This window comes from Vigna angularis, chromosome 2, assembly GCF_016808095.1.
Source record: "Vigna angularis cultivar LongXiaoDou No.4 chromosome 2, ASM1680809v1, whole genome shotgun sequence".
NCBI classification, from domain to species: Eukaryota; Viridiplantae; Streptophyta; class Magnoliopsida; order Fabales; family Fabaceae; genus Vigna; species Vigna angularis.
The window spans coordinates 47791023-47807536 of NC_068971.1; the positions used below are offsets into that span (position 1 = coordinate 47791023).

At 29.6% G+C, this 16514-nt stretch overlaps 3 protein-coding genes across 10 annotated transcripts; 1 reads left to right on the forward strand and 2 right to left on the reverse strand.

Moving 5' to 3' along the window:
- Positions 1-84: 84 nt before the first annotated feature.
- LOC108327608 (cation/H(+) antiporter 15) lies at positions 85-2724 on the reverse strand. Its single transcript, XM_017561295.2, has 3 exons — positions 2533-2724; positions 1419-2426; positions 85-1320 (listed from the first exon to the last, which is right to left on the reverse strand). The coding sequence occupies exons 1-3, from the start codon at positions 2722-2724 to the stop codon at positions 85-87; spliced, it is 2436 nt and encodes an 811-aa protein (XP_017416784.2).
- Positions 2725-10027: 7303 nt separating this feature from the next.
- On the forward strand, positions 10028-12614 carry LOC108328323 (uncharacterized). Of its 7 annotated transcripts, none has more exons than XM_017562180.2 (5): positions 10028-11108; positions 11243-11361; positions 11457-11526; positions 11803-11934; positions 12202-12614. In XM_017562180.2, the coding sequence occupies exons 1-5, from the start codon at positions 10988-10990 to the stop codon at positions 12459-12461; spliced, it is 702 nt and encodes a 233-aa protein (XP_017417669.1). In that variant the 5' UTR covers positions 10028-10987; the 3' UTR covers positions 12462-12614. The 7 variants fall into 7 exon arrangements, with proteins under 7 accessions (XP_017417669.1, XP_052729627.1, XP_017417670.1 ...); XM_052873667.1 differs by having other exon boundaries at positions 11243-11352; XM_017562181.2 differs by having other exon boundaries at positions 10029-11108; positions 11240-11352.
- LOC108328213 (pentatricopeptide repeat-containing protein At5g48910) lies at positions 10978-14837 on the reverse strand. Of its 2 annotated transcripts, none has more exons than XM_052873666.1 (2): positions 12801-14837; positions 10978-12272 (listed from the first exon to the last, which is right to left on the reverse strand). In XM_052873666.1, the coding sequence occupies exons 1-2, from the start codon at positions 14711-14713 to the stop codon at positions 12224-12226; spliced, it is 1962 nt and encodes a 653-aa protein (XP_052729626.1). In that variant the 5' UTR covers positions 14714-14837; the 3' UTR covers positions 10978-12223. The 2 variants fall into 2 exon arrangements, with proteins under 2 accessions (XP_052729626.1, XP_017417531.1); XM_017562042.2 differs by having other exon boundaries at positions 12777-14837.
- Positions 14838-16514: the final 1677 nt, after the last annotated feature.

A 16514-nucleotide genomic window follows, 5' to 3' on the forward strand; every position in this document is an offset into this window, starting at 1 on the left:
TCTAAAATATATACAAAAATCAATATGACCAAACATTTTTATGTTTGTTGTGCTTCATTGCAAACCTTCATGCTTATTTTGTCTTCAAACAACAGATTCAAACATGCCTTTGTTAGTGGCCTTATGGTTTAGATTATTTCCAAAAAGCATTCCTCCATATCCATATTGTTGAACAACTAGCACAGACGAGCGTGAACCAAAATTATTTGACACCAAAATGTCTCCTATGACTCCAAGTTCCAAGCACTCACACCACTCTAGCAAATCTGTGAATACCTTAGAGTTCCTACAATTCCCTTGTCCAACTATGTAAAGATCACAACCAAATTTTTCTATCTGATTGAGGACCACAGGAATATCTTCACCATTATGAACATCAATCTCTGAGTAAGATATTAAATCATTATTGTTAACTGCTGTAAGTCTGAATGTGTTTATATATTCATCATCTAACTCCTTTTGCTTATCTGTGTCTATAACTACAGATAATATCTCTTGTGTTTCATCATGAACAGAGGCATCTACTTCTGCTGCTTCACCTAATAGAAGTATTCGAACCACTGAGAGTTCTGTTCCTGAACGTCCTACCATCCTCCATGCAATGGCCAAGGCTTCACGATCATCAGGACCACCAACAAAGACCATGCGAACATGAAGGTTCATTTTAGGAACTAACCCAAAATCACGGTCAACAAATATTCCCACAGAGCAGGGAGCACCTTGCATTACATTTTGGTTTATATCTTTGTATACAACATTGGTTACTTCTAAAGTACCTTCTAAAGTTAATTGTTTGTGAAATGGAAGAAGAATTAAGCTTGTGCGTTTCTCATCTGCTGAGTGGTATATGTCCTCATGAATAGTTGCATATGCTGACACCACATTTAAGGTCTCAACTCTAATAGCGTCATATGCCTCTCCAAGAGCATCAAATGCATTGTGAATGCTTTCTAACTCTTCTTGAGACCTGGTTAAGTTTTGTTCTCCAGGTTGGTTGTTAGGCTTCCCTATATGTGCAGCAACTAGGGCAGCAGCACGTCCAGTAAGTTCAACAAGGTACAAGGCAAAAACATGCACAGGGGAAACTCTCATGGCATTAAAACATTCAATTATGCTAATCATGTTTGCAGCTTGGCGAGTATTATGAATACATGTTATAAGTCGAAGCTCTGAATCAATCCTTAGTTTTTGTATGGTCTTTAACTTGTTTTGTTCAAATCTCTTTCTTGGTTTGAAAATGGCATTGATGACGGGAGACACAATTATGGTCATTAGAAGAACAGCAGAAGTTATAACAGCATAGGTAGGTACAGAAAATATCTGCAATAACACATCACAAAAACTTATGGATTATACTGTAATTTCATATCTAAGAAACTAAAAGTAATTGAATACAATGTTTTTAAATAGATCAATACCGTTCTATCCCAAGCAATGTTCAGCATTATTAATGCCATGGCGCCTTTATTGTTCAAAATCAAGCCCAAAGTCAAACCATCTCGGATACGCATACCGAAGAATAAAGTAACAAATAAAGTGCTTAAAATCTTTAGAGCACATAACAATAATATAATCATAATTATAAAGGGCCAATTTTCATGGAAGAAAATTGCAATCAGCATAAGTTTCATCCCAGTCCCAGTAAAGAATAGGGGTACTAAAAAGCCGGCAACAAAATCATCTGAAATTGACATAACCATTTCAGCAAATTTCCCATGAGGTAAACTTAGTCCAAAAACAAAAGCCCCAACAATGGCATGTGCACCGAGAAAATCTGAAATGCATGAACAAGCTAAAACACCCATGAATATAAATAGCAATTGGTTATCATTCCATTCATCTTTGTCTGCCTTGCGATCAATAAACCATTGAATGACTGGACGTACCACAAAGATGCACACAACAACAAAGATTATCGTGCATGGCACAGTGTAGATAGCTCCTTTTCCATTAATTGAAAATGGAACAAATAAAGTGAAAAGAATCCAACTATAGGTGTCACCAATCATGGAGGCTGTTAAGGCCGCTTTTCCAAGACCAGTATAGAGGAGCTTAAGCTCAGAAAGTGTGTGTGCTACCACAGGAAAACTTGTAACAGTAAGAATTAAAGTCCAAAGTATATAAGCCTTATTTGTACTTTCCTCAAGGGGAAACATCATAATATGTCCGTAAACTTTTCTAAACAAACCATATAACCATGGTGCAACGAGCATGGGAAAGATGATCCCAGCAATTGCGATGCTTGCAGCTTTCCTTTTCACGTGTAGGATGGTAGTTAAGTTCATCTCTAATCCACTAAGGAATGCATAATAAATAAGACCAATGTGTGAAAGGACCTCGACATTAACAACCCCGTTTACCGGAAAAATGAACTCAAAAATGGGTGTGAATCTTCCAAGTAATGGTGGTGTTAGTAGGAAACCAACCTACACAATTATAATTTAGAATGTCCACACATTACATTGTTAGAAAGCCACGTATAAGAAATTTTGAGATAATTTTCATAAACAAAATGACTTTATATTTACTTACAGCGATTTGTGAAATGAGACGAGTTTGATGTAAAGGTTTGTAGATTATGGAAAAGATACGAGATAACCCAACAACAAAAGCAATTTGAAAGGCCAAAATAGGGAGCTCTGTTTTCAGGACTTTGTCAGTTTTCCAAAATTGATTAGAATTAACTATAGACACATTGTAACATGCTGGTATTGTGTCCGTCATTGTTCCTTTGATTTTGTATGTAATACACTACTCTCAATGTTTCTTCAACTATGATGCTTTCAACCTTTATATATTTTTCTTTTATGGTATATAACAACATCATACCTCATCGACAACATAAATTCCATCTATACATATCTATCTATAGTATCACGTGTCTTATGATCTGTGTCATTTTCTGTCGAACACAATAAATAGTCAAAATCTTCTATAGTTATTATTTTATACAACTACATTATTAATATTTTATAAAATATTTAAATTTTAAATATCTCTATTTAATGTTTTGTGATCATTGTCTAGAGAAAATGGGTTGTACATACATCATTTTATTTTCCTATTAATAGCTTATGTGGTTATATATTTTCCCTCATATAAAAAGATGTAAGAATTAGTTTCTTATACGCTGGAAAAATTCAAGTAAATCATTTTTAAAACAGACATGCAACCTCTCATTCATTCAAAGGCAATAACATGCATTTTTTTTATGTTGAAAAATAAACTAAAATATACAAACTTGACTTTTGTAAAAAAAAATTGACATGAAACTAATAATGTTACTATTTCAAGTCAAGTATTACTTTAGACTTACAATATTTTCGTACTTTGAAAAAATAAAAAGTGCATATTCCAACCCATTGGATTAAAATGGGTCACATTCATGAGTCAAAAATATTTGTTTACCCAAACTTCATTATAATTAAATTTATAGATTTTTACAAATCTAATCACTTTCTATATTTGACATTGTCAATTTATAACACTTTATAAGCTTAAATTGAATTCTCTTAAAAAAAATCTTACAATTAAATTAATCAGATTTTTATGAAAAAAATATAAATTTTATTGATGTTAAGATAAAAAATGTAATGATTTGGGTCAAAAGTCTAAACAAACTAGTTGATGCCAAAGTTTGAGACAATTTGAACCAACTAAATATTGAGACGAGTTAGTCCTGACTAAATATGATAATGGGTCGGGTCAAGCACAAATAGTTCTTATTCGCTACCCGGTCCATAACAAAAAATTCACTTAGTACTTGTCACGTTACCTGTCGAATATCCATTTAAAAAATAGTCGCAAGTATTTCAAAACTCGTGAGTATCCCGTGGATACCTGAGGATATTTAAAAAATGATATTTTATAAATTTTTAAAATAAAATTTAAAATATATATATATGTGTATAATATAATATAAATTAAATTAATTATAAATATAAACTTAATTTTAATTAAATTTAACCTAATAAAAAATTTAATTTTAATTTTAATTAAATTTAACCTAATAAAATATAATTTTAATTTTTTGCAGATAATGGATACTCGTTGGTAAGGGTAGTATGATACCACATCCAACTCATTTATAAACGGATATTAAAATACTCACTACCAGCGAATGATAAATACATGTGTATACCAACTATCTGTTGCAGATTTTACCTGCGGATATCTATGGGCATGGGTATTTTTGTCATCCCTAGTCCCGACCAAAGATTGAATTAAGTTAACACAAGCTAAATGACAATTCAAGCCAAAGGTTGAGAGGAATAAACCATAATCAAAGTTTAGTCGTGCACTCCAAAAACATTTTTAGGCTCTGGTAATCGATTATCAGGCCTTGTAATTGATTACACTGTGCTAAAGTCGTGTAGGGGGCACAAGTTCACCTGTAATCGATTACACTCTTTCTGTAATCGATTACAAGAAGTGTAAATGGACATAAATTCTCTTGTAATCTACCAAGGCTGTGTAATAACAAAAATGACTTATGTAATTGACTAGAGGCCTCTTATAATCAATTATCAGAGGGTATGAGTGTTGAAACAATGAGTTTCTTTTGTGTTGACCATGTATGTTGTTTATGGTTCTAGATTACATTAAGAAACTTATTCACCATATCAATTAATTACTATTAATTATAATTAGAAACATAATTAATACTGTCAATTATAATTAGAAACACAATCAATACTATCAAATATATTTATTTCATTATATTTAAAAATATATAATCAAGAATAATTTTAATAACATAATATTAATAATTATTGTGAATAATTAATTAATTGACAAAATTAGAAAACAAATATAATTTAATTAAAAATATAATTAATACTATCAATTATAATTAGAAACATGATTAATACTATCAAATATATTTATTTCGTAATATTTAAAAACATATAATCAAGAATAATTTTGATAATAGAATTTTAATAATTATTTTGTACAATTAATTAATTGACAAAATTAGAAAACAAATATAATTTAATTAGAAACATAATTAATATTATCAATTATAATTAGAAACATAACTAATACTATCAAATATATTTATTTTATTATATTTAAATACATTTAATCAAGAATAACAAGATAGATATGGTGAATAAGTTTCTGAATGTAATTAATCAAGAACCATAAACAATATACATGGTCAGCGACAAAAAAAAAACTCATTGTTTCAACACTTAAATCCTCTGGTAATCGATTACAAGACAGAATCAATTTTTCTATTACACAGCTTGGTAAGTGACTACTAGAGAGTTTATGTCATTTACACTTCCTGTAATCGATTACAGAAGGAGTGTAATTGATTACAAGTGAACTCGTGTCCCATGCACGATTTTAACACTGTGTAATTGATTACAAGACTTGATAATCGATTTCAAAGCCTAAAAACATTTTGAAAGTGTACAACTTTACTTTTGACGATTATATCAAGATCAAATCGTACAGGAGGGAACAACTTCCTTATACGAAGTCGTATGTGCTCCACAACTTATCCAAATACATAATTTAAATATTTTTTTCTATATACGTGAATCTCACTCCATTTTTGTCTATACGTAAAAAAAACACCCTTTTTTAATCAGTCATTGAAATTGTATATTTGTCAATTTTTCTATTTGTTCACAATTAAGTTTGTTATTTTTACTGTATGATTTTAGTTTAGATTAAAAGGAAAAATAATAAGGTACGTGCATCTTTTATATTTTAATTTTTTTTTTCATGAAATGCCTAAGCATTCTATATACCTATCAAGATAAAGAAATAGTTATTCCTGAATTTTTTTTTTAATTCTAGACACAGACTACTGTTCTTCATCCTAGTACACAATAAAACATAAAAGACAGACACTTTACAAAATAACTCAACCAAGCAGCTTAAAACTGGGCCTTAGCAACCTTTGTACCCATCATATAGAGCCCATGAAGCTGATGAGCACTTTTTTTTATTGTGTTGGTTTCTATAAAAATTTGGGTCATTTCTTTATGTACTCTCATAATTTCAACATATATTCTCATAAATTTTTTTATCCAAAATTTACAATTTAAAATATAATATTTTGTATTTTGGATGGTATATTCTGATATATAAACTAAAAAAATTATTTTCAGTGTATAATTAAAAATATAAATATATTTTGAATTATATAACTTAAAATATATTTTTTATATTTCAGTGTGCTTTTTTAGATACAAAAATTATACATATTTTATATTTCAAAGTACAAAATAAAAAATTCATATTCCAAATTGTATGTTCTGAAGTTTAAAATTTATATTCCAAATTATACATGGAGGTGCAAGATAAAACTATAGATGTACATGAAGAAATTATTAAAAGTTAGTCTTTCATTTGTTCTAAGAAAATTTAGGTTTCGTTAACATAATATAATATCTTGTGTCTATAAAAACGTTCTTTTTTAAAAGAAGAAAAAAATTATCAAGAAAGAAAATGTAATCCAAAATTGTTATGAGGAGAAATGTTGATATTTTATTGTGTAATGAATAAATACGTTTGAATTCATTTATGTTTTAACAAAGAATTTTGTATTCATAGATATTGGTATAGGTATAAATAATATGTTATTTTTTTAATTAGGTATGAGGATATATATATATATATATATATTCACTTTTTTTCTATCTAAATTACTAAAGTATTGATAATTGATTAAGTAATCATATATATACATATATTATTAAGAGAATATTTTCTTAATTTTTAGTTTTTTTTATTACACATTTTTTTCTCTCTCTTTTGATTGTTTGTATTGTTATATATTCAACTTCAATGTATTTTTCCTTTCACAAGTTACACATTTTTTCCTTGTAAAATTATGTTCAAATAGTTTATTATAAATTTCAATGAATTAAATAGTTTTTAAATCTCAGGTTTGATTTTTTTTTTTTGTTTATTGCTTATCTCTTTTCATGTGAGAATATTTGATTCTTAATTTTAAGTGTTTAATTGCATAAACTCTTTATTTATAAGGTAATATAAAAAAGTTTTTTTTATTTTATTTGAAATTTTTAATTGCATAAACCCTTCATTTGTGAGGTAATATAAATAATGAATCTTCTTTACTTTCTTATATCATTATTTTTGTTTTATTTAAAGAATTTTTGTTTTACTAAAATAATTATTATCTCTCGGTGTTTCACTGTTTAGATATTTGAAAAGTTTTTATGCAATTTTGTTTAATAATGTATCAAATCATATCTAAGGCACGTATCTTTATCAATTTTATTTCTTTTCAATATTTTTATGATGTAAAATCATCTTTTTTTTATTATTTTTTATATATGTAGTTATTTTTATTTTTAATTTATTCTTATAAGTGTAATTTGTATACCACAATTTTACAAACACATTTCATTTACTATAATATAATAAATGATCAGGTCAAATCATATTTAAGATACTTTTATTATCCCTAGTCTCAACCAATGTTATTTAAAGTTATTATGATGAGAAATGTTGATATTTTATTGTGTAATAGATAAATAGGTTTGATCCATGTTTTTGACAACAAAAATCTTGTATTGACTTGATATTGGTATAAAATAATATGTGATTTTTTTAAATTAGATATAGGAATGGAGATGAATACGTGGTTTTTTAAGTCTCAGTGATTTTAAACCTAACTTATTCCCACAAAATCAGTTTGTAAGGTGAAGTTTGCACCCTACTTTTATATATATATATATATATATATATATATATATATATATATATATATATATATATATATATATATATATATATATATATATATATATTATAATTTCTCTAGTCGATGTGGGACTTTTAATACACCTCTTTCACGTCGAGATATAAACATCTCGAGCATGAGAGTATAATTAATAGTGGTCCGACAACGGATAGAACAGAATGCATACATAGATCTCGCTAGAATAGGCTCCAACTATGACTCTGATATTATGTTGAATATAGTGAAAAATTATATATAAGATTAATGTCCCTTATGTTAAATATACACACAGGTCATCTATTTATAATAAAAAAAATATGGACTAAGCCTAAAATACAAATAATAACAAATTAGCTAAAAATAAATATAAAATAAAGATAATAAATGTAACAATTCCTATCTAAATTACTAAAGTTAGGAACCATATATATATACACATATATTACTAAGAGAATATTTTCTTAATTTTTAGTTTTTTTTTCTTTCATTACACATTTTTCTCCTTTCCTTTGATTGTTTGTCTTGTTATATATTTAACTCCAATATACTTTTCCTCTCACAGTTTTAATTACACATTTGTTTTCTTTGTAAAATTATATTTAAATGGTTTATTATCAATTTTAATGAATTAAATTGTTTTTAAGTCTCACATTTGAATTTTTTTTGTTTATTATTTATCTTTTTTCATATGAAAATGTTTGGTTCTTAATTTTAAGTGTTTAACTGCATATATCCTTCTTTATGTTGTAAGATAAAAAAAAATTATCTTCTTTATTTTCTTAGATCATCTTATTTAAAGTTTTTAATTACATAAACTCTTCAAGGTAATATAAAAATTTGATCTCCTTCACATAACTTACTTTTGTTTTATTTGAAAAACTTTTGTTTCACTAAAATAATTCATTATATCTCTTGAGTGTTTAGAGATTTAGAAAGTTTTTATGTAATTTTGTTTAATAATGTATCAAATCATATATAAGGCACATATTTTTATCAATTCTACTTCTTTTCAATATTTTTATGATGTAAAATCCCCTTTTTTATTGTTTTTATATATTTTGTTATTTTTATTTTCTAACTCATTCTTATAAGTGTAATTTGTTCACCACAATTCTATAAAAGACATCTCATTTACTATAATATAATCCTTTAATTTTGTTTTCGTGAATCTTGTTTATCATAATTAAAAAATAAAAAATCTATATCTAAATTCAAATTATTATTAGTTTAATATTTTTTTATTGTGAGATTTTGTTGAAGTAGTATAATGTTTTTTAATATGTAAAAAAAAGATTTGATTACAATTTAAAGAAAAATAATAATAAAAGACATTTGAAATATTTTAAAACTTGAATATATTTTCTTTTAGTTTTGAAAAATATTTTTAAATTTTATCAATTTTTCTTCATTAACATTTGAAAAAAAAATAGACATTTTAATTTTCATGAAATTTTATTTATTTGTAATTGTCTTATAATACAATAATTGTTTCATTTTTATTCGTACTTTAATTTAAAATTTATATAATTATAATTTTTATTTAAATATTTGACATTTTTTATAAAAATAATTAATTAATAAAAAAAACAAGTACAAATACAAAGGATTTGATGGAAAGAAGACAAAAAATTTATATACATTACATATAAAAATAAGATATGAGGATGATATTTTATTAGGAAGATGTTAAGATAATAAAACTTGTTTTCATTCCATTATTATCTATTATAGATGCATGCTTCCCGATCTTATTTAACTATTGATAGACATATTTTTTCTTTTGTCCTTTGATGAGATAAATCAATTTCAGGGCTAACAATATAAAATATGAAATCTTCTTGTAATAATAAAAGTCTTAAAATCATCATTTTCTCTCTCTTCTTGTATAGTTTTTTTTTTTCCTTTGTGCACAAATTATTGTAACACAATCATCTATATAAATAGCAGTGCTCATTTCCATAGGACATTTCAGGATAAGAAAATAATAAATGGAAGATTCTTTATTTCCTTTATGCATTGTCTTTTAAGTCAAAATGTCAAATTGATATTTATTTCCTTATCTACTTTTTCTTTCCTGTTATTTTCGCCCTTTCTCTTCCTCACGTCTTCACATGAAAATCACTGCAAAACCAACCACTCTCTCTACTCCTGCAGTGGTTACTAATATAACCACCTACCTTACCAACTTAAACTATTCAAGAAAAATAACGAGATGAATGAAATATTCAAGAAAAATAAATGCAATAAAAAAAAAAGTAAAGAGATGAACACCAGTATTTAAGGAAAAAAAATAGAAAGTATCTAAGAATATAGCCTATAAAAAGGAATAGATAAAAGAAAAAGAAAAAGAAATAAGGCTGAACTAGGAGAAGCTGCAAAAGCCAAAGCATTAGGCGTGGCTTCATTTGTGTTCCTTGTCTTACAGAGAAGAGGGATGAAAAGAAAACTACACTAAAGAAAAAGAAGTAAACGAATAAGGAAAAGAAGATTGTGATGCATGCTTTGAAAAACTATGCCAAAGAAAAAGATATATAGCAAATTAGAAAAGCAGATAGTGATGCTTTGAATCTCCTTTGCCAATAGCCTACTATTCTTCACTTTGTTTCCATTTTCCAACTCTTGTTCAACTATTTTCCTTTTTTTGGTACAGTGGTTAGTTCAACTTTGTACAGCCATAATATATTCAAGTTTAATTTTCTGTGGGTTGCTTAACTTGCTTTCTCTTGTAAACCAACAGCTCTAATATCTAAATATTGAAAAACATTTTCAAAGAGTTGAAATTAAAAGAACTCAACCTGTCTCTCTTTAGGCGCTTCTAACCTTTCTGCAGTCAACATTGGAACATGGACAAAGAATTAAAGATGCATGATCTCAAAGAAGCCTTGAGATCAAGTGACCTTTTAATCTTTTTTCTAGATGCATCACCTTTTAATCCTTTATGATGTCACGTTATTGTTGGTCTTGTTCTAGCATCCACCACAGGAAAGGTGCATATTTTGGAGGTGACCAAAAGCATGTTTTAGTGTTTTTTTTTGTTTGTTTTGTTTTGGTGATTAAAGGAGCTTCCTGAATAGAATGAGACCAAAAATTTGATGAACTTGCAGTCACATTGCATAATCAACCCTCAAATTAATGTGGCCCATTTATTATTTTGATTTGCATTGACTAATGTATGGTTAGGTAGGTGGGTATTTTCAGAGTTTACAAGGGCCCCATGACAATAATTTAAAGTGAAACACAGTAGTCCTTTTGTTCACTTGTATGAATGTTGTATACAAGAGGAACTTGATGCTGAGTACTACCACCCTCAATACTTTGTCTTCTCACTGCCTTGCCTCCATGGAATTGGACATTGGAGTCACTCACTCAGATCTGAGTCTTGGTATTTATGCCATCCTTTTCTGTTTCCTTTTTTGGACTACAAAGAATGCTGTTACTGGCTACCACTACTAGTTCTAATTGTTTCTGATCTTATTTGCTTATTATGACCCTATGTTGTTGTTGCTGCTGCAGCAGAGTCCTGGTTTGCAGCTGAAACTTCAACTGGGTACCTTGAAGATGTTATTGCAGGTTGGGGTATTTGGTGCAAGCAGCACAACTTACCATCCTACTCTCAAGATCAAAAGGTTAACTATGTATGTCTGGTTTCGTGTTCTCTACTTTTTCTCAACAGTTACTCCCAAGCTTTTGTAGTCAAAGTGTTTGAAAGATGTTCACTTGTTGATCACAGAAAACCCAATATTTGGTTGATCAGAAAGACTTGTTTCCAGCATTCTCTTCAACAGCTCAAATCCTCCATGGTATGCCTTCTTTTCATCTTCAAACTTGAGAGATTTTGCAAATGACTCCAGTGATAATTTTCATGGCTATTATTCTCTACTCTGTTCTTTTTTTCTTTCACAACCCTACAACTTGGCTAGAGATTATATGTGCATAAAAAAAGAGTTTAGATTTTGCAATAAATTACCACCAGCATATCCTTTCATTTTTTTTCCCTATAACTTCGCTTCTAGTTTTGGCAGCAGTGATAGCAATTGAAACATACCCACACTGACATGCAAATTATTTCTGTACAGACAATAACAACGTCAGCACTATGAAGCTACCATCATTGCAAAATGATAAACATGGAGCTGCAATGAAGCATGATTCTGCTCAGGGGAGCTATCCATCTAGAGAGTCAGATGAAAGTGATGCTTCTGTCATAAGTACCACATGCTCTTTTGAGTTTAATTTCTAAAACACAATGCAGATAATTTTACACTCTTAATTGATCAGAAATATAGAAAATAAGATAGTAATTGGAAAATTAAAAACTTATCATACATAATACTTTGAGATTAGATAACAACAACATACATAATCTTTCACTCTTCTCTTGTTTGAACAGAAAAAAGATGATTTACTTAATTTAGTACTCCATACCTTTTACTATGGCACTCATAAGGTGTCCTTTTGTCCTCGTTCTTATTCAGGGGGTCACCAGAAGAAAATAGCTTATCCATTTGAGTTGGTGAAGCCAGGAGGAGTTGAAGGGGAAACGACCCTGAAAGATATAAATCACCAGATGCTGATGAGTCCATCAAAGCCAATTCCACACCCTGTGGGAGACTCTCTCACTCATTCATGCATTTCAAATCGTGCCTTTGGTATTTCAGGTAAAGCAGTGGCAGCCCTTACAAGGATTCAAACTCAGGGTAGAGGATCTATCACCATTATCAGAACCAAAGGTTGATCTCAACCGAAGTGAAACCTCACTGTTGTATAATATCTTAGATTTTGTGTTATACTCCTCCTAGTCATCGTTTCATAGTCTATACCATAGTTTGCAACCATGTACTAAAGAAAAAGTAAATTAAATGAAATAACTTTTAAGTCTTATTTTATATTTAATGCAATCACTTGCGAGTGTATTAGGACTGAAGCAAAGAGAGATACGTTCAGTTTTGAAGCACTTTTGATGTAAATTCATTAAATTTAAAAGCTATATTCACAAACACGTAAAGGAAGTTAACTTAAGTTAGGATATACAATAGACATTTACACTTACACACAGCAAGGATTAGCAGTCTACCAGTAGTCCATACAAGAACACGAACCATGTTCAAAATGGTGAAAGCGCTTCCTGTCTCGAATAACTATCTTTCGCTCATACATTTTTGCGATTAATTTCATTGAGGAATGACAATCTTCACAAATTCTCAAATTTTTCACAATACAAAGTGATGTCTTCGGGGGTGTACTAATTAAGCCAAAAGCAACAGCAATCTTCTCACTATGGTAGTGCAGCACGATTTCTTTGTTTTTCTCATCCATCTTGAGCAACACTTGTGTGGTATCTGGCATATGACCTTCCAAGCTCAACTTGTTTGAAATTTCCTTCAACATTGAGTGTATGTCTTTGGCTCTAGGATGGGAATCATCCTCAACAAGGAACTCATGAGTAACACCATCAATTTCAATCCAGCTACATCCAGGGTCTTTTCTTATATCCATGTCTTTCATCATTAACCTCACCTCTGCAACTCCATCCCAATTCCCTGATGAGGCATACATGTTGGAGAGAGCCACATATGCCCCACTGTCATGAGGAGCCAATTGCATTAAAACCTCCGCAACACGCGTACCTATTTCGATATTTTTATGCATCTTACAAGAACCAAGTAAAGCCTTCCATATGACATCATCTGGCTTCATTGGCATGCTCAATATAAGCTGTTCTGCTTCTTCAAGATAACCAGCACGACCCAGAAGATCAACCATGCACCCATAGTGTTCAATTTTAGGCTCTAATCCAACCCTATTAACCATGTCATTAAAAAATGATCTTCCCTTGTCCACTAAGCCTGCATGGCTACAAGCACTTAAGATGGCTATGTACGTAACATCACTCGGGGATATTCCACATTTTTCCATCCTCGACAAATAATTAAACACATCATTGGCTTTACCATGCATGGCAAGACCACTAATAACAACATTCCATGTTATAACATTGTTTTGTGGTAGCTCCTCAAATACTAGAATGGCCTTCTCAATGCTCCCACACTTGGCGTACATATCAACCAGAGCCGAACCAAGCACATCATCAATCCGGATCTTACTCTTCTCTGCATATAAATGCACCCATTTCCCCAACTCAAGCGCTCCAAGACGCGAAATCGCAGGCAGCACACTGATCAAAGTGACCCGGTTCGGCGACATGTCTCTCATCTGCGTCATCCTACGAAACACTTCTATGGCCTCTCTATAAAACCCATTTTGAGCATACCCAGAAATCATCACATTCCAAGAAACCACACTCCTTTGAGCCATCCTGTCAAACAAGTCCCTAGCAGCCTTAAGGTTCCCAACTCTTACATACCCATCAACCATCACATTGCATAGAACCACATTAAACTCTCCCCTCCTCTCCTCTCTCACCAACCTCCTCACATCATCAACACCCTCAACATTCCTATAAAACAAAACATGAGCATCGTCCATACTCCCACACATCACATACATCCTTAGCAAATTAGTGACAACAAATTCATCGTTCACCAATCCAAACTTAAGAACTAACCCATGAACCTGTTTCCCTTCTTCGAACCTGGCCATGACTGCGCACGCCTTCAGAACAGATGGGAAAGTGAACCGGTTAGGCTCCACCGTTGCCTCGGTCACCATTTTGCAGAAAACAAAGAAGGCGTCCAAGAGCCTATCTTGGGTTTCAGCAAGTGCTCTTATCACAGTGTTCCAAGCAAAGCAATTCCTGTTAGGCATCTGGTCGAACACTGAGAGGGCATACCCAATATCACGAAAATCAGACGTGGCACCGAGCCTAAGAATCTCTGTTGCTATTGTGGTGTCATGGGTTCGTGCTGTTTTGACAAAAAACGCATGCACTTGCTTCAATTCTCGCATGCTTTTGCATGTCCTGATTTGTGGGACACCAATATGTGGATCATGACATGCTGTATTGGTCTGAAACATAAAAGCATTCATCTGTGAGCAAAATTTATCTTTTCATCCAGAACAGGCGGTAATTTCAGTATCTTGCTTATGTGCATATCTCCATCTTAACAGAAGAAAACTCTCCCTTACTAATAGAGTTGTGAATGTTTGGTTTGGAGATTGGATACTCAAAGATAAGATGAAAGAAGCTTAAATACAACTTTTGTCCTTTTATTTTTCTTTTGTTTAATTTGATTTTTTTAATTACGTCATTTATCCTATCTATGCAGGAGAATTTTCATTGTTACGTGTTTCAATTTAATTTTTATTTTGAAAAAAACATGCAATAATACTAAAAAAAAATGTCACTTGTTATTTCATGATTTTTATTTTATTTTTTAATATTTATTTAATTATTATTTTTAAAAATTTTAAAAAAATATATATATCACTTGTATCATGTGTCACTATAATTTTATATATCATTGTTTTAATCTTATTTTATTTTGAGATTTTGTTTTGTTTCAAGTTCAATATTTTTTTATAATAAAGTAATTTTGTTTTTTTAAATTAAAACGAAATTTAACTTTTTTTATAGATGTTATACAAATATTTTAATTAAATAATTTTAACAATATTAAATAAATTTAGAGGCACCTTGAATTTATTAAAATGTCAAACTGACTTTTCTAACACTAAAATTGATGCAAAAATATGTTTATGTATGAAATCGAAAATCATTTTGCTCATTCGATCAGAAATAAGATGCACTAGATCACTTAACCACTCAAAAACACCTATGACTAATTCTACACATTACAACCAACAATTTGCAAACTAAAAGTCTAAACAAGTCTCAATTAACTCAAAAATAGGTCTTAAATAGTCATTTTCATCATAGACCTTCTCCTTTTGATTCTTACTTGTTAAAACCCTTAAAATAGACCAAGACAACATAAAATTCAACCTACAATTCTACCTAGTTATCACTTCCCAAATCAACATTATATTTTCTGCTAACTAAGATCCTAAACAAGTTCAAAATGACCATAAAAACATATTTCAAACATCAGTTATCACTCCAAAATTATTTCTCTAAAAATTTACATACCAAAATCCCAATTTAGACTAAAAATAGCTCCTAGAACAATTACTTTTTACCAACTTATATCCTACATCAATTTTGCAGGTAATTATACTCCAACACAATAACATCAAATGTTCAAACCAATACCACTTCTCAGACACACAATATACATCAATATATAAGCATCACTCACAATCATCTCAACTATAACATATTCAACCAAACATGATTTCTCATAACATCTCAAACACAAATTCATACATCTTAAAACAAAATTAAATGATAGCTTCCCTTACATGATGAAAAACTTAAACCGCTCTAATAGCCCAAAAACCCCTGCCTCAACTCAAATTTTTTTGACGGTACCTATAGACCACAAAATTATGATCATGATAGGTTCTTAGGACCACTGATTGACAAGAAATTGGAAAAAGAGGTTGGATGACACATACATCATACCTACATGTATGGCTTAAACATTACATCAAAGAAAAAAAATTAGTAAAAACTAACTTATTCTATAAGAAAAGCTGATCATGTAAGGAGTTAGAAATTAAGATATATAAAATCTAAAAGAAAGTTTTTAAAGAAATTATACGTATTTTTTTATAGTAAGACGTGTTTATAAAATTTTATTTGTATTATTGAATTTTTAACATTAAAATAATCGATTTCATTATTTAAAAATACCTATCAATTATAATACTCTATTTTTTAAATATATATATATATATATATATATATATATATATAAAATTCATAAAT

Excerpts from the sequence above, each read along its gene's own strand:
- LOC108328323 (XM_017562179.2), top strand. The coding sequence starts at position 10,988 with ATGAATGTTGTATACAAGAGGAACTTGATGCTGAGTACTACCACCCTC. Across the intron at positions 11,109-11,239 it reads TCACTCAGATCTGAGTCTTG|CAGAGTCCTGGTTTGCAGCT; the intron begins GTATTTATGCCA and ends TTGCTGCTGCAG. Across the intron at positions 11,935-12,201 it reads AAGTGATGCTTCTGTCATAA|GGGGTCACCAGAAGAAAATA; the intron begins GTACCACATGCT and ends GTTCTTATTCAG.
- LOC108327608 (XM_017561295.2), bottom strand. The coding sequence starts at position 2,724 with ATGACGGACACAATACCAGCATGTTACAATGTGTCTATAGTTAATTCT. Across the intron at positions 2,427-2,532 it reads GTCTCATTTCACAAATCGCT|GTTGGTTTCCTACTAACACC; the intron begins GTAAGTAAATAT and ends ATAATTGTGTAG. Across the intron at positions 1,321-1,418 it reads ACATTGCTTGGGATAGAACG|ATATTTTCTGTACCTACCTA; the intron begins GTATTGATCTAT and ends GTGTTATTGCAG.
- LOC108328213 (XM_052873666.1), bottom strand. The coding sequence starts at position 14,713 with ATGAATGCTTTTATGTTTCAGACCAATACAGCATGTCATGATCCACAT. Across the intron at positions 12,273-12,800 it reads TGTTCTTGTATGGACTACTG|GGTCGTTTCCCCTTCAACTC; the intron begins GTAGACTGCTAA and ends TATATCTTTCAG.